We start from the raw sequence: 24,922 nt of genomic DNA, 5'->3' as shown, positions 1-24,922 counted from the left end.
TCAAACTTAGCTCATTAAATGAACTAATGTAGTAATATTTCCATTTAAAATTATCATCCTGTAAATCTCTTCACCCACATAGATTCCACATAGCTCCTTTTCCCTTCCTTCTTCCCTAATGGAGAACAGAAATCCAAAATCCAGGAGAGATAGCCTCTGTGTTCAAATATTTACTACAACAGTATCTGTGCTCCAACACAGCAACAGAAAACCATACTACTCCACTTAAATATCTAATGTCACATACCTATTTTAGTATCAAGATAATTATCAAAATTGGTTTTTGCTGAGATGACTACAGGAATCTCCTGATTGGTAAGCAAATTCACAGCTGTCACTGAAGTAAGGGAGTCTGAAAACAAATATAATGATATAAGTAAAATAAGTAAAATATAACAGAAGATATGCTAAGAAAATCACTTACTATTACAATGTAGTTTATTTTAAACTTACATGAATTTTAAATAAGTTTTCTTTAAAAAAGAAGAAAGTGACAAACCTATTCACATTTCAAAAAAGCTCAGATGTATTAAAATGCTCACTAAGTCAGACTGATAAATTATCATGATCAGAAAATATACTTACAACAAGCACCTTCATAAAAACAGAGTAAGATTTGGATTATAACAAAAAATCGAGTAATTGATCAAAATACAGGCTGCTGCAAAGTTGTACAAACTGGTTTTATTAAGCCTTGAATTATGTACTAGCATACAGTGCACACAATGCTACAAAATCCCACCAAAATCAGATAAAACTGCAGGGGAGCATATGTCCTTATGATTTAATTTCTTACAGAAGAACTACAAAGCATGTGACATCTTTTCTTCTAACCTGGGCTAAAAAGCCATCTAAGTAACCCACTGATTTCCAAACAGGATATTAATATTAATATCAATATTCATATTCAAATTACAGATGAGGAACCTGATGTCCAAGCAAGGGGAAATAGGAGAGAAGAGAATTAAGGGTTTTATTAGAGAACTAATAAGCTGAAATTGATTTACCATGTGCAGATTGGGTGGCTCAGCAAGAAGAAATTCAAAGCTGTATACTTCAAATTTTGAGGATTTGAATCCCAGATCTCAATTTGGGCCTATTTCTAACTTTTTAAGTGCCTTTAAGCTTATGATAATTACAATCATTAAAATATGGGCTGCTAAGAGCTTCCTTTCACCTTTCTTCATAGCTAAGCTGAGGCTATGAAGGCTTGCATTGCAATGCATAAAATCTGCATGAACTAAAGTAACAGCAATTTTGAGAACGGAGCTGTTGTATCTCATCATGCTTCCTAACACAAATGATACATTTATTTATTTCTGATTACTACTTTTCCAAATTTTAGGTGTCTGAGGTATTCCTATTATAAAGAAAATTTCCACATTCCAACCACCACACGCAGCTTTCCTCTGTTTAAAAAAAGCACAAAAGGGACAATTTCATTTTTTAAAAGCAACTAACCACAAAGCGTCATGAGCAGGAAGCTGAGTGGGCAGGACACTGCTTTTAAAAATAACTTCTCTCTTCCACCCAGCAATAATTTTCATTTTATGCTGGAACCCAAAACAATAACTACAGTTTATGAAGGTGCTCTTTCCTGTGCTCATTTGCTCACAACATTATCATCAGAACCAAAAAGAGAGAGAGAGAGTGGTACAGGTACAAGTGTAAGACAATGTATGCAGAGTATTATAATGAGATAATGAACTAATAATGGTCAAATCTTTATCTCAGGCACCTCCTGCTGTCCACACCATTAGACTTACCAGATTCTAAATTAACATACATTTTTCTAGGCAAAAAAAATAAATTAAATTGAATGTTTGACAACTGGTTGTTCCATTTATTTAAATAATAGTAGCCTAAAATACAGACATGTACTCAAGACTAAAGGTTTTAGAACTTTCAGTTACTCTGCTATACAATTGCTCTTTTTTCTCTCCTAGAAAACATAAAACCATACCCTCCAAATTATTTAAATGAGAACACAGTGAAGAAAGAGAATTGCAAGACTATGCCCATTGAAAAGAAAACAATTACATTTAATTAAATTAAAATTTCAGTGTTACTGAGGAATTTTTTTTTAAAGTCTTGGTTAATGTGAGAATAGGGTCTATATAAGGCCATCCAAAATTTCTTTTTATTTAAATGCCATTGTTGGCCTTTCATATGTAAAATGACAATCTCAGCTAATTTCAACTGAAGTATGTCTGTAAGTATATTCACAAGTAGCAGGAGTACACAATAGCAGAGATATGTGAAATTGTGCCTCTTTTTTGAGTACTTTTGGCTGTCATTATTTCAACTCAGGGTTTTGTAATTTAACTCAGCCAAAAGCTTTAAGCTTATTGTTAACAGACACACACAAAAGCTTTTACAAGTATTTCCACTTAAAAACCAATATAAAAATGTACCATTGTCCTTATTAAAAGCAAATTTTGCACTTTTGTGATTTGGCTTAAGGCACAAGATCCAACAAAGGTACAGGCACATGCATGAATGTGTGTTTGTGCAGTTAGTGCTTTGACTTGGTTCAACTGCAAGAACTGCAAATTTGTTCCCCAAAAATCCCCAAGCTTTTCTCATCTCTTAGACAAGGACTTTATGTACTCAACACAATCAGGCTCCATGTTTCTTTCTACAAGCAAACTTTTTTAAGGTAGAAATAAAATGCTTAACAAAGCAGGTTCTCTACAACCAACACAATTTTCCACAAGATGCTGTTGAAATCAGATGTTATATAGATAATGAAGCCCCATCTTTACCAGTAAGAGAAAAACAAAATATTGAACACCAGCCTGAAGTAGAAACAAAACATATTATATTTACTCTTGTCATTTCCAGGTTTTCCAAACAATAAAAAAATACTAGACCATGGATGCTAAATACAGGCAGAATTGGAGACTTCAGGAAAGCAGCTAACAACACTTAAAGCATTATCAGTTGACTGTGCAAGTCATGAACTGCCATAGGGATACTCTGAATTTACTCCATTAGAGTCCTGTATTTACAAAGGATCTGCATAGTAGAGTATTATCTTACTATCTATCAGTTTTCCACTTTGCTATGTATTAGTGATAAAACCAAAGAATCTGTTTTTATTTAAAAATAATTTTAAAACCAAAAAAATTAGTGATATATTGACTTTTTTAGATTCCTTATGACAGGAAGAAATCATTGCTGGTGCAAGAATTAGTTCTGCTGTCTTTCTGCTAATGACAACTTACCATACAGACATGAGATTTTCCAATGGGCTGACAAAGTCAAATTTGGACTATTCACTTCTAGTGGACGAGGAAACAAGAATCTGTTCCATTGCTTTTATATACTATGAAGTGTAACAACTATTATAAAAAGAAGAATTCTAGCAGAGCTGCTCTTGCCACATCTGAAGCCAGGACAGGCTGATGTGACACTGTGTGACATAGCAAGAATCAAAGGCCTGCTTGCTCTCAATAGGAACAGCTCCTGCTCAGCTTGATACACATTCTCTAAAGATCATTCTTTATAATTGTTGCTCTTGTACAACAAATTGCAGTATGAGAAAAATACCACCTTTCCCTGGGATGAACTCCCTCTGAAAGACTTCCTTGAGACTGCTATTCCCATGCAGCAGTCTGTGAGTTGGTAAGATATATAAATGGGAAGCTCCATAAATGGCTTCAGGTGTATAGGTGTAAGCTGCTAGCTTCTCTTCTGTGACTTTGCCATTAACCTGAAAAAAAGCAGAAAAAAATTCCCACTGGCAGTGCGGTGGTTATAGATTTCCCTTCCTTTTCATACAGCTAATGAGTCTACATCGCCCTACAGAAATACACAGATCCAAATACCAAAGCCAGACACATTCCCACTATAGAAGTTTTCCAGAATCAAACTTACTTTTAGGCCTTGATAAAGTTGCTTTACAGTTTTGCCTTAGTTTAACAAAATATATCTATAAAAATATCATTCTAATCCCGTATGTAATATTGCACTGTGCCACTGAGATACACTCAATCCCCGGCTAAGCCACCCAGAATCCTTCTATTCACTTATAATATGCATGCCTTGTTTCCAAGAAACTGGAGGGAGATGTTGCCTCTGAAACATGAAGAGAATTTTGGATTTTCTCAGCTACAATATGACTTTACACCATATTTCTCTGATGAAGTGAATGCTGCAAATTACATACAGAAATAAAATAATAAAAGGTGGTACAACAAACAACTGGACATAAAATGTAAATAATAAACTTCAAAGACTTTTAAAGAATTACCAGCTGTAACTATCAACAAGGTTTATATCTTAGATCAACTAACTGTGGAGTATATGGGAGTCTTGCAAGGAGATTTTTTCTGTAATAAGTATTGATATAAATTTTCAGAAACAATTGATAAAAACAACTTTAATACAAAGTTATATATACAAATACAAGTACTGCATCTTTTAGCAGGGTGTAAATCAGAGGTATTTAAAAGGTTTAATTTGTCTCAATTTGAAGTTCTGAAAAATTCAGTACTTTAAAATAAGAAGTCACTTTTAAAATGTTAGACCAGAGTAAATAATCACAATAAAGCTTTGAAGTACAAGGGCTGAAATCTGATCAGCATCTCTGAAAATCTCTTCTGTCACTATCGTTTTCATGGAGCCTTGCTCATATCTTGACAAAAAAAGGGAAATCTGAAGTCCTTCTGTAGATAATTTTTTTTTCAGGTTTCCTTTTCTTCTTTTCCTTTCTTTCTATCTAGACTTCTCTGTAGCTCTGTTACTACTTAATAGTGCTGTTTCCGTTATTTTACTTATGGGAATACAGTAAGTGAAATAATGGACAAATGTAAGCAAAGCAGTTTGCCTGAGGTCAGCCTGGGTCTGACAGAGAAGGTGCCATGCAGAGAAAAGCAAAAGCCCAACTAGACCCTAGCTGACATGTGCAGTGCCACTTGATAGTGCACTTGGCACAAATAATCTGGCTTTCAGGGAAGCTTATTAGCTGGCATGTATTTTGGCATAAATATACACAGCCAATTTGCATCCTCTTGAACACACAAACCCTTCCTAAGGAGGATAGCAGGAAGTATCTCTTCAACCCTCAAGTAGTGTTCTTCAGTAATCTGTGCTCGTCTGTGCATGAATATAATAATAATAATAATCTTTTCTAGGAGGTTTCAAGCTTTTAAGATCTGAAAATCCATTCCTATCACACATTTCAGGGGTTGTAGTTAGCCCAACCAAGAGAGCAGCAAACGCAATTTCTGACTTACCTTTAGCAAGAAGTCAAGAGAGCACCCAATGCAGTCACCTATCCAATTTGCTTGCATTTCTTTAATACCATACCACTCAGGGAGATCAGATAAAGCATCAAACATGGCCTTAACCAACAAAAGAAAGAACAAGGACATTCAGTTTTTTAAGCATATTAATTAATACTATGAGTTTAATTATAACTAACAGCAAAATGGCAAGGTGCTGGTAAAAACCTTGGAAGAGGTGTTTTATACTGCTGCTACCCCAAATTAATCTCTGTGAGAATAGAACTAACATGGTACAAGCCAGAGGTATGTCCCTGCTAACAGAGGCCCTGTTGTTATTAAAAGAGGTCTTTCTTTTGAATGGACTAGACCTCAAGATAAAGGAAGAAAAAATTTACATGAAAACAAACACAGAAAATATTCCCAGTGGTTCTAACTTCTGGGAAGTGTAGATGACCTACTGAGCTGAACAAGACTTAACAGTTGTGCTTGCAGATATGAAGCCTACATTTGTATTAGTTGTTTTAGACAATAACCCAGAGATTGCAATCAGACAAAAGGTGTTAATATGTCCTAACATTTTCAAGCTCTGGCTTAAAATAGCATGATAGTTTCTAGCTATCTATTTTTTTCATATTTTGTATTGATATTTTACCAAGCACTACAGGCTGCAAAATTGATTGGGATCTTTAGGTTCTATCATCCTGCAAAAACAGCAATAATCATAATAACAAAGCTTTGTATAAAATAAAATTATAAATAATACTATAGTAATATCATTCTTTGAAGTGACCAGCAATGAAGCTGGGCCTAGAGGGGTCAAGGGTCTAGAGCCACTCTTCCAAAGAGTGGCTGATGCACCCGGGGACCTTTAGCCTGGATAAAAGGAGGCTCAGGGTCCCCCCTTATCACTCTCCACAACTGCCCAAAAGGAGACTGTAGTGAAGTGGGGGTCAGTCTCTTCTCTCAGTTAACAAATGACAGGACCAGAGGAAATGGTCTCAAGTTGCACCAGGGGAGGATACTACAAAAAAATTCACCATGGAAAGTGCTGTCAAACATTGGAACAGACTGCCCAGGGAAGTGCTTGAGTCATCATCTCTGGAGGTATTTACAAGACCCACAGACGTGGTGCTTAGGGACAGGGTTTACTGATGGACTTGGCAGTGCTGGCTTGATAGCTGGACTTGAGAATCTCAAAGGTTTTTTCCAACCTAAATGGTTCTATACTATGCAGTAATGAAGAAATTTAGTCCTTTACTAGCCATAACATCCAACAGTCAACTTGTAACTTCTATGTATATTTGTACTCAACAAGAGATAAATCTATCTATTTATGTGCTTTCTGATGTATGGAATGGAAGCATGAAGGTCTATTCCAAGTCAATTAGTATTTGTCTAAAAAGTTTGAACAGCATGATTTTAATAAATGACATCTATAACAATGTAAAGAAGACAGACAGATAACTTAAAGTTCATCTCATTTTCCACTTCATAACACTTCACATTTTTGTTATGAATACTGTGACTGTCCAAAATCTTTACTTTGGCCGAAGTACAGCCAGAGGCATGAGTCATTTGGACAGATGGTGAATAAGCTGAACAATTACAGTTAAAATTTAAGAATAAGGCAACATGTTGAATAATTTCTCCTTCAGCTGTGACTCTCAACATCAAATGTGCAAGCTCTTTATTATCTCAGTAATTACTAACAACCTGCAAGGATGGACAGTAGCTACTATGTGCTGTTCAAACTAAACAGTAGGTAGGTGGATAATTAGTGAATGCACACTTAATTCTTCTCCAAGAATGCATTTCAAGTTCTGGTTTAATGACATACTTAACTAATTTCAAAGTGAAAAGTTACTGTAAGAATGACTTTTTAAGTTACTGCTCTGTTGTATATCTGTCATTCAAAATATAACAAAAGCCATGTCCTTTGTAAACCATAATGTTATGGTTTACATTTAGGATGTAACCACCATTTGCGATTTTTATTGCTTTCTACAATTTTAAGAATCAAACCAATTTATTGATTTATAAATAAAAGAGTGCTAAGCTTTTGGAGAGGTTTTTATTACACTATATCTTTAATCGGTTTTAACTCACAATTGCAAGCATGCTATATCACAGAGAATTCAAAGTTTGGAGTATTCTCATTAATTGCACCATTCTGGAAACAGCTAAGCTTTAGCTACCATGAACAATCTATGTACTTATATAATTATGAAAGAATAAGAAATAATTAGCTATATATAAAATATATCTCAATGCTATCTATGTATAGCTCTATACATACACACATTACCTAGATACATTCTTCGTAATAACTTTATACATTTTAAAAAGAATTAAATTGTGTCAGTACACACAGAACTGGCTGTTCACATTAGACATCCATTTTAATCTATATCATATTTTGCTGTCAGAAGCAGCTAATTGTGCACGTGTTCTACTGAAACTGTACAGTCTGTAACTGCTTGCCAGCAAAGCTTCCTAGATGTTTTTTCACTGCAGTATTCATACACCAAGACTGTCAATACCAATGTGATAATGATTTTACTGTAATTCATTGGCCTTATTAGAAGCTACAGGCTACAGTTTTACTTAACCCAGTTCTTTTCTTGATAATGCAATTACTTCATGCAACTAAATACAGGAAGAGCCAACTTTACTTCATGTGAATGAAGATAACTAAGCTCACTCTGCATGATGACGAAGCCTAGCAGGGTTTGCAAACATAAACCCTCTATAACTTAATTTATACATAAACAGTTTAGTGTGATACGAAACAAAAAACCTGAGCAAACAAAAAAACTTCAAAAATATTCAAAATGGAATTATAATTCTCAGTTCATTGTACTCAACAAACTCCTTAGGTTTCTTATCAAGGCTATGAACAGCAGGTGAAGCAGAAAATGAACATGCAAACCACAAACAAGTTACCTGGTGTTACAAAGGCAAATAATATAGAATATTCACACTGCTAGCATGTTAGTGTTTCTGAATGGTAAATTAACCTAGGGTACTCACTAGCAGGAAAGTAGAGAAACATTCAATTCTTACATGAATGCCCATGTACATTCAAAATGTACTAAAGTAGAGAAACATCAATTGTTACATGAATGCACTTGTACATTCAAAATCCATCCATGTAAACTAGGACCTTTTAAATGACAGCTTAAGGAAAACCCTTTAAAAAAGCTTTTCATTTTCAAATTCAATTGCACTACACCCTGCAAAATACATGCCCACAAATATATGCAAAAACCATTATTAATATTAAAAAAATTACATGTAGACTATTTGGGTCTAAACCAATGATAGCATAGAAATCCCTGAATATTTAAAGTTACTATTTGGAAAGTTAAATATTAACTCCCATGAATTTTGCTTCCATGTTCTTTTTTAAAAAACACTGCCATGCTCAGTAGAACATTTTCTGAATTATTAGTCACATGAATTCTGCTCCAATTTTTATTTTGCAATTTGCCAACCCTGGCAGTGTTCAAGGCCAGGCTGGATGAGGCCTGGGTCTAGTGGGAGGGGTCCCTGCCCATGGCCAAGGGGATTGGGACTAGATGATCTTTAAGGTTCATTCCAACACCTTAACATTCTATGATTCTGTAATTACTGATAATTTCCATTAAAAAAATGCTGATCCTTATATGAAAATGTGTATATAACTTCTCATTATTTCTGCCACAAATTTGTTAACACAGAGAAGACAATCACCAGGCTCCTAGCACACAGGCAAATAAACAAAAATAAAACCACGTCAGCAGGGGACAAAGAACAACAGCAGCATTTCAATCCAGTAAACAGAAAGTGGTAAGATTATCAAATAAACTCAATTTTCAAATTTCTGATGATAACTTAATAGTGAGAAATTTGGAAACATTAGGTAGCAGAGTCTTTCTGCTTTCATTTTTCATTACTTGGGAAGAGACAAGAAAACTTCAAATGCAAACATCTAATTACAGGAGAAATTACTCCCATCTTAATTAAACATAAGTCAAGGAATAGCATAAATACATTTTGGCAGTCTTTCAGATCTAAAGATAGACAGACTCGGGAAAAGCTAAAGAAATCAAAGTTGTGTTCAGGGATGAGAATGATTTAAAGGCTCTTACACCTGAAGAAGTTGGAGATTGAGGATAAACCAATGTTTTATGGACTCCTTTACTCTTTCAGAACACGCAGAAAATCCTGGCACAGCTAGAAGATGAAAGTCAACTACCTCAGATGATCAGAGAGTAACTAAATCAAGATGAGTTTGCTGAAAATTCATCAAAGACAATGATGACCAAGCCTGAAACTGGAAGTAACACACTGTATGTAAAAAGCTGATCTCACATTTCTAGCTGTTTAGTCTGCTGAGGATCATGACAGAAACAGAACTTCAGTTAAGCAATTCTCAGGCAAGAAAGATCCAGAAAATCCAAGAACATAAGTGCTTTACAATTTCCCAAGAGCATCTCAACTCCAAAAGTCTCCTGCTTGTAGTTCAAAGAAAGATTCTGCTGAACCCCTAAAAAATTCAGTCTCTGACTTCATGAACTAAAAGTTTTATTAGATCAATACCTGCTACTAATTTCATACTTTGTGAGAGTAATTTAACTCCTCTATGACAGAAAATGAAATAAAGTGGAAAATCTAAATATAAGCTATATAGTCAAAAGTATACTCTTTTTTAAACAAAGATACTTCAATGAAGTTTGAGAGATCTGCAAGGTAACAACAAGGTCAGACTAAAAATTCAGCAAAAGGTTGCATTTCAGAAGAATTCAATTAATTAGCATAATAAAATTCTATTAAACTAAATTACAATAAAATTTAAAAGCTTTGCTTCTGAGGAAGAGTCAAATAAATATCCAAGCTCTGTTTGGATTAAAATGAAATTCTTCATTTCATTTGAGCAAACTCCCAAAAGAGCAACCAAATGTAAACTAAAGATTACCCAAAATCATTTAATACAACTTAATATATTAACATATATTGAAGTTCAATAAATTAAAGCTAGGCTGCCCACTGTTTTATTTTGCACTCTATTGCAGTGTTCCAACTGTGATTATATGGTACAGCTTCTGCTGGCATTTAACATCTTCTTGTTTTACCATTTCTTCTTCTCCTTCAGTGGTTTCTGTCTGTACTATTGTAGGTCACTCTTGACTTTTATTTCCCATGTGTGAAGAATACTGAAAACATACATTAAAAAGGAGCAATAACACAGATACTGAGTATGCTGAAAATTCTTTCTCATAAAAGTCTGAACTGTCAGCAGTTTTCCCATTTTCTTACCTACAATTTATGGTCAACAAACACCTCTGGTGTGATTACACAGAGTTGAGGCAAATAAATGTTTCCTTAAAAGCAAAAAGTAAATCCAGAACTACTCTCCAGATTTGCTCTTCAGAGCTGTTCCTTGCTTAAATTTCCGAAGAGAAGATACTCCCTTTCTGAAATAATGAAGTATATATTTGTGATGAGTAACTGAATCCATAAATAGAAAAGCTCTTCAAAACATTTGTTATCATTTTTAGTAGTATTAAGTATTCACTGTTTTGATTAACCTTACGCCAACAGGAACTTAAATGTACATTGCTGTACCATCAAATGACATGCTGTGTTTAAAACAAAGTGAAAAGACCAGCCTGGTCTGGATATCCACAAACAATTTTCTGTCTTGCCAAACTGACAAAGCAGGTGCCATTTCTTAAGAATAAAGTGCTCAGCAAGCTGAGGGAGCATTGCTCTTGGTCCCTGCCCAGGAGAAGCTCTCAGCCTGGCTCAAGAAGAAGAGTTTCCAAGTGAGCTTTATCAGGCCTGCTCTGTTGGGAGAAGACAACTATCAGCTAGACTCCAAGTGTGGGAATCAAAACAAATCACACAAAAAGAATGAAAAAGAGCCAACATTTCAGTTCTCAGTGATGAGGCATTGCCTCCTGCTATGAAATCCCAAGTGCTACCAAGACTCTTAACATCCTGAAATTCAGTACTTCAATTTCATTACATTTCATTACCATTCTGTTTAAGATCTCAGAAATAAAATACAAAATAAAAAAATCAAGCAAAACACAATTACATGAAATAATTCCAAATCTATTCAGATGAGATAAAAAGGGCTGTCAGATGCAGTGCAAAGCCAGAAAAAACCTGGAGAAGAGCTGTAGTTCATTTGCTGTTTTCCCTCCACAGAATCAGCACCATGCCCAACATCTGTGTTCCTGAAACCCACAGAAAATGAGAAGGGTTTATCTCTAAATGTCTTTATAAAAAAACTTAACTAAGAAAGGGTTCTACTTATCTGTGTAGCAACTGTAAATTACATCAATAGAATTTTGTTGGTTATATTCCCCATTATTTGAATTAAACACACCGTCCTCCTGCTGTCTAAAAAAGGGAGATGATTTAAGGCAAAACTTGAGGTTTTAAAGTTGCTTCTGTTTCATTTTATTCAAGGAAAGATTATTTTCCAGCTATTTGAATGATTTTTTTGTACAGTAAAATATGGAAAAGAATTGTGTAAAATTAATTTAGGAAGAATGGTGTCTATAAAAAGACTAACCTTGCCAATTCTGTTTTGAGGACTCAGTTGACCATGAATGAAAACCTCCATAAAAGCAATTTACAGGTACACAGAGAAAATACTAACATTTACAGATAGATTTTTCCAATGAATCTGCCTACCAATTCAGCAGGGTAACCATAGCAACTAAATGTTTTAGCTTAAACATCTTAAATGCACAGACAACAATTTGAATAATAATGCCATCAGTTAAGGCATTATACTTTTATCAAAGAAATGCGTCAAAAGAAAAATAACAATTAAAATGTTCTCTAAAAATAAAAAAAAAGCTGCTAGACCCTTTTACATGTACTTCACAGTTTAAAAAATGGGTCACAATTACTTTATTACTTTACATAAGTAAAATGCTTTCTGCTAAGCATTAAAAGCATGGTCAATAATCTTTGCCCTTTGAACAAAACTCATTACCAATGGTAAATTGCCATGTGAGCCAACACTGCTTTGTCTGCAATTTTTATTGCAAGAAAGAAAAGGAGCTGGTGCAGTAACTACCAAAAAAAAAAAAAAAAATCAAAGCAAGTCCACAGGAGATGATTCCTCTGGACACAAGAGAAATCTGAAAAACAGTGTGTGTAGGAATGAAGCACTGACTCCTGTAATACCCAGCTTCACAGACCACTGCTAATCATGTAACTCCTGGCTGCCATTTGACCCATAATGTAGGTGATGTGGATGAAGATTACCTTGATTAGTTTTTATTTCCATTAAGGTTGTGAGATACAAGGAAAACATAAAATGATAAATGAGCAAAATAGAGGAACACAGATGACTAGAATAGATCATCAGTATACACTATAAATAGGCTGAAAGCTACAACAAAATAATTTGTGGATCCTACAAGCAGAAAATAGGCTGTATCCATACATATTGAGCCATTATTGCTAGCTGGTAATTTGCATGAAGAATTAAGGGAATGAAGATGAATTAAATGTATTTTAAATGGAACTTTTTCTATGAAACAAGGTTACGGAAAGACTTACATTTTCCTCTAAGCCACAAAGGAATGGAGCAAGTTAACAGAAATAAAGCTTTTTTTTTTTTTCAAAATACTTTCCCAGTATGACAATTTAGAGAAAACTCAGGTATAACTTTGGGGAAGGAATAGGAAACAGATTTGCAGAGAGCCATTTTTCAGAAAAAAGGGCAACAAAGGTGGTACTTCTGACATTCGATCTTGAATTTCTGTACACTTTTCAGAAGAAGTATTAGTCACCATTGAAGGCACAAGTAAAAGGTGACCAGAATCAAATGGCTTTCCCTATGATACACCAAAACCAGATAAAGGCCTGACTGTACAAAGGTGAGTGAGACACTCATAGAATTCTAACCCTCTAAGTTTGAAAGTAGCCCAAGTCAGAAGAAAAAACAAGTCTTCTCCAAAGGTGCAAGGACTAAGTTACTCTCAGATAGTCTCTTAGTGCCTTCCAATTTTTAAATTTCAAAATAAGAAGGAGTGGAACCTCAGTGGATAGCAGAAATCTAGTCACACAGCTCACTGAAAGCCTGATCCACTTAGCTCTCTATCTTTTTCCAAACCTAGGAAAAACATCTTGCACAAAGAAAGATTAAATCTGCTCTGTGCCTGTGAACTTGTCCAAGCTATGAGGAAATAAAGGGTCATGTGTGCTTGGATACAAATTCTGGCAGTACAGCTCAAAGATCTAAATGCTGCTCTATACTGACAGAAAACACAGATCTTCAGATCCCAATGATTGTGACCATGCTAACCTGACATAATCTTGCCTTAACCTTCTGGACACATTTTTTAAAACAAAACCGAATTGGACAAAAGATGTTCAACAGGCAACTGACTCATAAATGGGGAATAAAGGACTCAGGACCAAACAAGTTCTGGAAGGGCAAGTTTCTACTTCTGTTAGTGTCCAATGCAAAACAAGTTTACCACAGATTTGAAATTCCCCATTTTATAATGCCCTTGCAGATTTCCATTTTACATAAGTCTGGCATATGAATTATCAAACAACTGACAAAAAAGGGAAGTAAGATCCATAAAGAACTGAATTGCTGTACTAATTTATCATTAGAAGTACAAATATCTGAAGGCTCTGAACTGAAAAGAATTTCAGGAAAACAAAGCTGTACTGGTAGTGTTTCTGTCTGTTACATAAGTCAGGAAAATCTCTTTATGGAAATAAGTGTGTTCAAAATCAGGAGACATGAAATAATCCCTCTTGTTGAAGGTATCATCACCACCAATGTTATCATCCTGAAATTGTATTAGCAATTAAAGATCTTAAGCTTCTTAAAGAGATGTCTTTATCCTCCACTATAAGGACTAACTCCACAGAAATCTGGACCCTCCACTCCAAGAGGAAAGGCTCTGTAAATGATAAAGATGAATGAAGGTCTCCCTCTCAATAAAGCCCATTCTTCTGGCAAGATCTTTTGAAAAGAGGTGGGGAAGAAGGCTTGAGGAATAGGCTAGGAAGAGTGATTAGTGTAAGCAGGGTGTTCAACAATGCAGGACAATATGGATTCAGATGAACTGTCAAAAGCCTGAATCCAAAAAAAAAGGGGACAAAAGAAATAGACTTAGGAGGAAGGATTCATGGCTCTTACCACTCCTGGAGATGTACTGGCATGACTATCATAAGGAATGAAGAAATGTGTGCAAGGATGTTTTGAGGATAACTACTCAAGTTATTCAGAAAGAGAAGCCAAAGTTGTAGCATTTCAGATCTGTAATTTGGCTCCCGTCAAAATGCTAATGTGAAGCTTCCTGATTATGTCAGTGTGTGCACAGAGTTTTCTAAGAGTCTGAAATGCTTGGCCACTATAGGCTCAGATCCAGCCTCCCTCCAGTGGAATGTCTTCAATTATGGCTTGCAGTTCATGGGCTGTTCAGAGCTGTATGGCCAAAACAGTCCTCAGAAAGTAAACCACAACATGCTATGTTATCTAGTCTCTTGCAACTTGAAAGAAAAAAAATTATCAAAAAAATTATCTATGCTATCTAGTCTCTTGCAACTTGAAAGAAAAAAAAATTATCAAAAAAGGGACTTTATCTGTCTTAATCTTCCAAGCATGAACTCCATCAACTATCAGATATTGGACTTCATAGAGCAGAGCCTGGTAATCTGCTATTCTTATTTCAAGGTGGGGGGGAAGTTATTTTTCCCCCTCTACAACCAAATGTTTAAAAGTCTTGCCAAAAGAAGTGGAGTGAGACTGTTTAAAAAGAACCACAGCAACAAAAATAGGAGTGAGTGGAGGGTGAGTAAAAAGGAAAATCCAAACCACCTGCTGATTCTTGGTAGCATCTGTCACTGTACAAGAAGTGGGAGAACATGAAGGTAATGCTTGCCAAAGCACTTCAGCTGGAAGCAGTATGGCATCACTCACTGATCTGGTTGTATCAGCTAGCAGACCCTCTGGAATATCAATCACAAACAGAACAAAAATTTGGAAAACCCTCACAGAAATCTGTACAGTACTCAACTGTCCTTTGCAGCAATGCTTTAAGGTTTTGTAGGAGTTGCTACAAATGGTCTTCCCAAAATGAACAGCAGAAGCAGCTCTTATGTCCCTAAGATGTTCAAGAACAAAAGGTCACCTGCCCTTCACGTAGGTAGGGAATATGGCAGTGTCCTAAGGTGACATTTTTGAGGGGAAGATGAAGGAGTGTTGTGGAGGTAAATGTTTCTTCCTATCATAAGATAAGCCTGCTTACTGGGGAATGACATGATGGAGATGTGATCTGCCCAAGAGACTGTGCATTTCCTGTAACAGCATTTCTCAGGTAAGAGACTAAACACAAAATATAAATCCTTCCTCGCAGAGGGTGGATATTGAGCAAGAAGTAATAATCCCATAAACCAAGGGTGTTTTCAAGATTACTGAGAAACTCCGCAGTCATGCCTTTTGGTCTTGATGAGTAAAAATTTATGGCTGATTCACCCTTTTTAAAGGGATATAAGTAATTGGGTACCAGCATGGATACAGACCAGAAATACCAGTCATTGATTCCTACAACCTGTACAGAGGCAATGGAGAAAAGACATTTCAGTAAAGACAGAAACTCTAATGTAGCTCCATTGGGGAGCTTTCACTGATGGGGAATTAGTGAGTTGGGGCAGACCCTAAAATATCACAAAGGTCATAATGAAATCTGGTGACAAAGGAACTGGGGGGAATAAAGCTCAGAACATTGTGTTTATTTTGTGATGCTGCAGACATACTCCATTTTTCCTTCAGCTATTGCAAATGTTCCCTCCTTACTGCCAGAACAGACAGCACAATCAGAAAATATGTATCTCAAGCACTTCTCTGTGTATGAAGAATCAAAGCATCAGGCAGGATATCTAAAGCTTTTCTCTTTGTTATGAATAGACCTGGAGAGAGACACAGACTTCTCCTAGGATGATAGTGGAAATTTGGTTTCTTGAATCTGAGACTTGAGAAAAGGATAAAAGATGAATTTTTAATATTTTCTTGGGAGCAACTTTCTCAATCTGTACTTAAAGTCTCAATACACAGAACACTCAGAGGGAATAAAAACTTCACCCAGACACTAAAGGAAGCTGCTACTTTCATTTCAGAGAGCATAAAGCCAAAACTTTTGTTCTGAATTCTGAAGTGTGGAATCTAGCTTGTCCCAGCACAATCAAAACTGTTTTCATAAGAAAAATAGGATGTTTAAATAACTTGAAAACATTTTTAAAATAACAGATTATCAAATAGAGTAGAGTATGAAGTGAAGTAGAAGATTAAAATGAATCGTCAATAAAAAGCAGGTAAATATAAAGAATTATGGTGCAGACACAGGTGGAACTGAATTCTAGGTGTCAGGTTGTACTCCATTGCTTATAAAATGCCCACAAGTCAGCAAACAAGTTTTTTGCACAGCTCTACCCTCAAAATATGCAGAAAAGAACTTGATGGTGAATACAGGATGCTAATGTGCAAATGCAGAACTCAATAATTCACCTCTAATTTGTGCCTTTTGATTTCATCAAAACTTAATTCCACTCCAGTTACCTACAGTTTTTAAAGAGTTGAACAGAGGGACTTCAGGGGCAGTAATTTTAATATACACACATACACAGGGATAGATCACACATATTATTATACAATTATATATTGTTCAAATGTATCTATAAAGGACCACATTCAGCTTAATATTTCTGGACAAAAAGTCTCCTCTTTGAAGTGCTACCATAATTTCCAAAAACTGTATTCTCATACCTTTGCATAAGCAGTTGTCTTGATAAACCACTGTTTGAGGTATTTCTGCTCCACTTTTGCTCCTGAGCGCCAGGAGCAACCATTGTCATCCACCTGCTCATTAGCTAGAACAGTCTGATCCACTGGATCCCAGTTAACCAAGGCCTAAAAAAAAGTTGCAGGAAGAAAAAATACTTTCATCAGCTAGTTAAAAACCAAAGTTTTACTTTACAGATGCCAAATGAATTATCCAGAAGCATACCTTCAAAGTTTACCTGAGTTTTCTGTATTTTTTAAAACATCCATTTGAATCAGCAACATGGACTAAGCTGGTAAAGTTTTGAACATTCATCTCTCAGAACTCAGATGACCCAAAAATGCAGTGGGCAAGGTTAGTCTAGACTGATCATGCTAGCAGGATAGGCAGACACCTTACTGCTTGGCTGTAGTATGTAATAAGTGTTCCAATTGACTATACTGCAAATAAAATAGTCTTATGCTTAGAAGTTCTTCACTACTAATCCATAAGTATTGAGTCAGACTGAGGGGGATGAGTAGACAAGGATGTCCAACTCAAGAGGACAGAATCACAAAGAAGTATTACAGCAGTCAACTATATTTTAAGTGAAAGAGTTGATATTATCTGTACGTAACCCATGTCAATTGCATGAATTACTTTTGGAATCCTCTTTCCTTATCAATACAAATGCATTAAGTGAAAATCTGTAAAGTGAAATTAATGTTGGTGTTCAACTCCACAAACTTTGTATTTTGAGCTTTTGAGTCAACAGAAATAGAAGACATAACATACTGGGAAAGGAGCAAAAATCAAACTCACCCTCCCCTAGTGCTGAAAAATTTAACTGGTCACTTATCAAAAAGGATCCAAGATCACAAAAGAATCCTATTCAAAAGTGGCATTAAATGCTATACATTGACTTGAAAAAATGAACAGAAAGAAAAAAAACTATAATCAGAGCAATAATTATATTGAATGTTATTTAGTATTTAAGCTAAATCTGACTGAAAAACAGTAGCTACAGTTCCATAGAGATCTAATACATTAAACATTAAAAAATTTTGAATTACTTCTTTGGGTATGGGGAGGACTTGTATCTCAATCAAAAATTAGTAACTGCACTTACATTGTACTTTATGTTTTATCTATCACTGATCACCTTCGGACCAGTTTCCAAACACCTAATATTGCTTCATTTTAAATATGCTACATATTCTTACAAACAGTGAATACCACAACCACTTTACAAATCTTATAATGAGGAGAGCTAAAAGCAAGATGCAGGCATCCTCTTTCTCAGAAATATTGCTCATAACTGTGTGAGCTCAAAGTCTGGCTACACTGATTTATAAAAAAAAAATTATTATCAGTGCATTAATGTATGTTATTCATTGATAAATTAAAACATGCCTTCAAATGAAGCTCCTGTGAATTCAGACTTGAATATAACTTTTTAGTTATTGCTTTTTATCTGTTACCAACCAAAAATACCACATCAGATTTTATAAAAGGCTTATGAAAATTTATTGTGAAATTAAAAGAAATCAATATATTCCACTATTACAAACCTATTTTCCAGAATTCTAGAAAATACAGCTTCTTCAGTAATAATATAAGACATTATGAATATGGCTCTAAAGTAATGACGTTTCAATTTATAAAGTTCTGAAAAAATGCCACACAAAGTTGAAGTTTGTGAGAGATAAAGAGAGATAAATCAAACAACATTGAGAAGTAATACAATTCCAGTTCCATAAAGTGATATTAGCATAAGCTGGTATTAAGCTGGCTGTGACTTTAAGTTGAGAAAAAATACCATTTCTATTTTGATGATAACATACTAAATTTATGGTGAAAATTTTGGAAGGTAACTGAAATGATTACATAACTATTTAGCATAACAAATCCTGCTGTTACAACTCATGAGGCTGTACCTAAATAAATCCTGCAAAACATAAAGCAAATGTACATTTAAGAAATCGTTAGCAGAAAGGTCTTGTCTTTGTATTTTTTAAGTTACATTCCTCCCATCTCACGCAGACTTTTGACAATATCTAGAACCTGGCTAATAAATGAAATCTTTAGTTCCTGCTTGTACCTCACAAAGGCAACTTCTTGACAATGACAGCCTCTGCAACAATGACCCCAGGAAGCTGCTCAAAGTCATCTACACAAAGAAAGCACAGAGCAGGAGTGCTCAGAGCACACCAATTATCTCGCTCTCCTCACTACGCCAATGCAGACCACATGCTTTTAAGACAGGATTCATCCTGTCTACCTTCAGGTCTCCAAAGTGTAAGTATCTATCCCCAGGCTTGCTGTGTCTGGGTCCACTATGGATTACAGATATCTGATCAAAGCAGCAGAGCCAGAGCAGGTATTAACCTCAGTGAGGCACTCACATCTGGCCAGGTCAACAACCCCTACAGTACATTGACTAGGTGAGTACTGCAGGAAAAAGGGATGATTTTGCTGCAATGAATAAAGGTGCCCTCTCTGGATGCTGCAGCACTCACACAGACATTGTTAATCCTCCATAATTGCAGCTCCTGGACATATCCTGTGTATCCCTGTATATCCCTGCCAGGATAATTTCTGGTCAGACATGCACACTCCTGGAACAGAGCATTAACTAGGCTAACACTCTACTTGCCTTATTCTTATTGTCACAGTAAGGCTATGAATTATCTCTTGTAGCTAAAATGAAACTGTAATACAGGAGACTTCAAGCTGTGTTTAATACATATTGCAGATACACTGACAACATGAGACAAATATATGCTTTAAGTATATATGACTGTTCAAAGAGACCCAGGGTTATGGGCTCTCTCTGCCATCTGTTTCCTGCCAAAATGCAACTGGTTCATATCCACCAGAGATTACATCCCCTACAGATTGACAGATGCTGATTTAAGTCCTCAAACTGATCCTTGACTTGAAAGCAGATGGAAGTTGGAAGTAGATTCAATCACTGGTATCCGAGCACCTCCAGGATCCCACAGTACTTGGAGTCAGAATGTAAAATTTATTTTATACATCATCCCTGCTTTAAATGAAGCAGCAAACTTTCCAGATTCATCTGAGTTCACTTGTCAAACAAAAAAAATCACAGATAAAAATAGGTTTGTTATAACAAAGCTGGGGGGTTAATTTTTTTTAATAGAAAAAAAATTAATTACAGAAGGGAAAAAAACCCCCAAACCTCAATTCAGCATGCTAGTATATATCAAACACTGAGGGGTTTTGCTGGTTGTCATTTAAGATCACTGAATACAAATGCAAATAGGAGAAATAGCTCAGTAACACCCTGCTATCCTAAATGCTACCTTTCACCATCAATCTCTTTTTCCAGGTTCAGAGAATAATTGCAGTACGTCCTTAATTATATCCTATGGGGTTCCCTGGTTTCTACAGAATACAAATGGAATATCAAAGCATATTTAAGAAATCTTAGTTTCTATTTTAAGTTAGAAACATTCACTAAATTGCAGTTTTGTTGAAGTGCAGCTCTTCAGGTATTTTGGAACTGCATTGCCAAGGCTATGCAGAGAGTTCTCTGGACTGCTCATTCAACATCTTTGTTTCATCTCGTGTTTAAGAAATAACTGAAACCTTCACTTTTCAGATAGAGCCTGACACGTGTTATGTACAAAATATTATAATTTCTTAATGTAGTGATAACTGATGAACAGCTGTGATAGTCTTATGACACCCCATACTTCTTTAATATTTTGAAGATCACAAATAGGGTTCAATTATGCTGTCCAAAACCATAAGTTCTGAGACAGTATTACAGTAATGCTAGACTGGTAAATAATCTCACTGGTGAAGAGACTCCTAATGACCACCATGTAATGTATTTCCATGAGGCACAATAAAATCTAGAAAATATTAAAGCCAGGAAATAAAAAACTAAAAGCTATATTCTGATCCTGCACTTCAGTGCAAATCTCTGACAATAAACACTCCTGATGTGACTTGCTACAATAGCCATGTGTTAGTTAGCTAGTTATAAACTGCTACATAGAAAATTCTTATAAATATATATAAAGAAATTATATATAAAATTAATAATAATATTATTAATAATAATTATATAAAACATTAATTCTATTTTAGAGTCATTTAAAACTAACAGAACACAATCACTTTATGACTGTGAATGGACAGACCAGAAATGTGCCACTGACACGAGTGATCTAAATTAGTGTAGCAGCAAAATGTGGAAGGGCAAAGTTTGTACCTACCTCTTTTTGATACACTATCCCAGCTTCAAAAAGCTTAAGAAAGAGATATTGTGTCCATTTGTAGTACTCTGGTAAGCAAGTGGTTACCTCCTGTAGAAATGAAATAAAATAAAAATTTCTGAAAGTATTCTCAGTATTTTCCTATGCTGTTTTAACTTCAACAATTAACCCAGGAGTGTATAATATATTCCACAGAGTAAACATTTATGCAGGGATTAATGTACAATATATGCACAATGTATAATGCTTACAATAGTGATATTCACCTGTACACAAAACCAGAGAACATGGGCTTTGTGTGGGTTTAACGTAGAAGGAAAAGTTTCCCTGTTAACGTGGGATATAAAACTCTGTAAGATTAAAGCTGATAGACACAAGAACAGAAGATGAATGGAAGTGATCACAGCTGCCTGATCAAGGAAACAGCAAAACTAGAAAAAAAAGCAGACTTCTCTCAAAGAGCCCTCCTAGCCAGGCTGCCTTTTCCACTGTTGCTCAGCAATGGGAAGCAGGAGCAGAGGCTGTGGATGCTCCGAGGCAGCAGGGAGCTGGCTGATGTGAAGCAGGCAGAGCGAGGAGCTCACAGCTGAAACGGTGGGTGCAGGAGGAGAGCGGAACAGCGCTGAGGAACGCGGGCTGCTGGCACACAGACCGTGCCGGGCAGACAGGATGGAACACAGGGTAAGACTCAGAACTTCAAGATGAAAGACTCGGGAAGGGGAGCTCACATTCAAAGGTCAAATAAGCAACTGTTCCAAAAGGCAAGGGAGCTCAAGTCAGGAGGATGCTCCAGGTTAAAGTATGGAAAAAATGAGTCATACAAGTCACAAAAGAGGAGGATGGTTATGAAGGAAATAAAGACAGATAAAAATAAAAGACAACATAAGCAGGAGGAATGGGAGTTAAGAGAACAGCAAGCTACAATATGATGGATAGCTTTTTTAAAACTCAAAAACATTTGCCAAGTTTTTAGTGAACTCTGATAATTAAAAAACAAGCTGCTTACGAACTGCTTACGAAGCTCCATATTTTAAATGTTTGTTCTTAAAAAACTGACTTAAAATAATCATTAATATGCAAAGACAACTAATGGATTCCATCATTACAGACTCCCTGTTTTCTCAACACAAACACAGGTTTCACAGGTGCAATGGAAACCCACGTACCTGCTTGAGGTGGAAGATGGCTTCTACACCGAACTTCAAATTAATATGAACGTCTCTTGATTTTAAAGTTACAGACAAAAAGTAAGCCACTGATACAATTTATTCCATTTGGAGTAGTTATCAAGCATCAGAAATAGCTTTACATGTGAAATGTCTTTCACGTGGGCTTTCCCATCATCCTAGCTTCCCACTACACACAACTCCTGCAGTATCATCTGCTACTCAAATGACATCTGAAATGCTCTAGCAGGAAATTTTTATTCTTTTTCTACAATTTTATATTCTAGTTCCTTTGAACTTTATATGTCAGTGCTGAAACATAGCTTTTAACAATTAATATGACCTTTGAATAAATGTGCCTCAAAAGTGTGTATAAGAGGCTTTCAAGATCAAAAAGAGACATTTAATGGCAAGTTTTCAGCTCAGCATGTGAAAACCTAGTAATGAAAAACAGTTGCTTGATTAAAACCCTTTTCTCTGCACTGAAAAAAACCCCACTTGATAAAAATCTGATTTCCATCTCTTCAACTAAGCACATTTAATAGTTTTTTCCTCCCCCTGCTTCTTCACACACTGACAACAGTTCTTGTGCCAGTGTGATGCCACTACAGGCAACTGAGTTTCATCACTGGAGTACCAGACACACAAAAGAAGATGTGCAATCCCACAATATAAGATTATGTGAGCAATTGGCAAATAGGTAGGACAACAAAAGTGAGCTGCCAAATAAAAACAGAAAAGTGAGTGGAGATTGGTCCTTTTGGCACTGAAAGGCAGATGTGTGTCAACTGAAACAAAAAGATGACATTTTCTAATCTAAACAAGCATGTTACAAGCCACACAAGCTTGAGCTACAAGATACAAGCTAATTTCTGCAAATAGAATCCCATGTACACGCTCTCTCACAAGAAGTAAATAGACATTTCTTTGAAAGAAATGCAGCAGACTGTATCACTGAAAAAGAAATCTGCTGTGCGGTCACTGAGATGCAAAAAGACCACTCGAGCTCAGAATTTAACTTTATAACCATGAAGGTTTGGAGTAACATTTCAAGTTAATGAAGAAAGAGAAATTACATCACTAACAAGTAAAATGAGGTGCTGAAGACAAGCCAGCAAACTCCTGCCAATCTTGAAATGTGTTTTTGGTGGTTTTTTCCTATAATTTAGCACAGTAAGATTTACTGTGATAAATAATTTTCTGTGTATTCCAGTTACTGACCCTGATTAAATTAATGATGTCTGGTAAAAAGTTTCCATTAGGCTGCCATCATGCTTAAATTAAGGTGAATGTTAACATCTCTATTTATATTCTGTAAGCATGACAAAGATCTGCTGAACATTAACAGAACTATCTTAACTCAGAAATACACAAAAGAGTTTATAAAAGGCTTTGAAAAATAGCATGCTGGAGCCATTCCAGCCTGCCAAAAACTGTACATTTCTGCTTCTCATTTGCGATCTGAGCACTGGCATAACAGCATACATATAGAACCCCATACCATAAAGCAGTACAGTGAATATATATAACAGGATATTACCATATTTTCCACAAAAATAAAATACCTACTAAAAATCCCAACTGTTCTAAAAATATGTAAGATGCTGCTCAGCTGTCCACTGCATGTGCTCTTCAGTGCTCTGTGGGAGATTTAGTGATCACCCATCACCTCAGCAATTCAGCAGTATTATGAAATGAGAGGGAAAGCCTCTTCCTCTTCTACCCATCCATTTTGCCTTCTGCTTTTGTCAGCTTTAAACAGATACTCCCACCAAAATGGATCTTTGTCTTTGGTTACTGTTACTGTTCCTAATTCCTACAGGAATGTCACTCATTCATTAACAGAATTCATTACAACAATTTAAATAAATCACCTACACAGGTTAAAAGAGCAGATACTGGCAAGGCATAGGAAAGATCCCTATCCTTACCAAAAACTACCTTGCTTAATTATTGCAGCACAGTAATTTGTTCCTAAAAAATACCATACCAGAGGGGTTGGTAACATGTTTATTTTTGCAAATAAATTCTCAGTTACAGACTGAATGGGTAGTATTACAGTCTGGATTTGATATCACTGCAACGTGGGAAGCAATGGGTCCATGTAAAGGTCAAAAAGCCATTCACTATTAAAAAATCTGATTTAAAGAGTACCTTTCCACTACCAATAAAAATAAGGGTAACCAATAGTAAAGAATCCTGCATAAAAAACCAACTAAATCTGGGTGAAAGATTTTGTTGCTTAATATAAGAAAAAGTAATTTTCAAATGCTTTCTTTTGAAATTCATGATTTGTTCTAAACCTGCTCCCTTCTTACAATTTTCTATTATGAGTCTCTGACCTTGTAATTAATTTTTGATTGTATTTTTAAGAATAAGGTTACAACTTCAAGCTACTTCCGTGGCTATATTTTAAAAAATAAAAGTAATATTTACAGGCTGCATGAAAAGATTTATTTTTTTCTAAGATCCACCAGACTTCATGAAAA

The 24,922-nt window shown here is 35.6% G+C and overlaps 1 protein-coding gene and 1 long non-coding RNA gene across 5 annotated transcripts in view; one reads left to right on the top strand and one right to left on the bottom strand.

Moving 5' to 3' along the window:
- The window catches only part of LARS2 (leucyl-tRNA synthetase 2, mitochondrial), a 132,459-nt gene that overhangs the window by 37,698 nt on the left and 69,839 nt on the right, over positions 1 to 24,922 (bottom strand). For 3 of the 4 annotated variants that reach the window (XM_064417512.1, XM_064417501.1, XM_064417523.1), the window contains 5 exons: positions 21,268 to 21,357; positions 17,023 to 17,166; positions 5,241 to 5,348; positions 3,556 to 3,715; positions 248 to 352 (listed from right to left, as the gene is read on the bottom strand). In XM_064417512.1, the coding sequence (XP_064273582.1) occupies positions 248 to 352; positions 3,556 to 3,715; positions 5,241 to 5,348; positions 17,023 to 17,166; positions 21,268 to 21,357 (607 nt within the window). Of the gene's footprint in view, positions 1 to 247; positions 353 to 3,555; positions 3,716 to 5,240; positions 5,349 to 17,022; positions 17,167 to 21,267; positions 21,358 to 22,273; positions 22,310 to 24,922 lie in introns of those variants that run through there. The other variant, XM_064417533.1, reaches the window with a different exon arrangement.
- On the top strand, positions 21,685 to 22,859 carry LOC135299115 (uncharacterized). Its single transcript, XR_010361169.1, has 2 exons — positions 21,685 to 21,948; positions 22,404 to 22,859. It is a non-coding gene; the product is annotated as an uncharacterized LOC135299115 (long non-coding RNA).

The sequence above is a fragment of the Passer domesticus genome, chromosome 1 (genome assembly GCF_036417665.1).
Source record: "Passer domesticus isolate bPasDom1 chromosome 1, bPasDom1.hap1, whole genome shotgun sequence".
NCBI classification, from domain to species: Eukaryota; Metazoa; Chordata; class Aves; order Passeriformes; family Passeridae; genus Passer; species Passer domesticus.
Note: the sequence above shows the minus strand (reverse complement) of the source record. Positions and strands in the feature narration are given on the sequence as shown.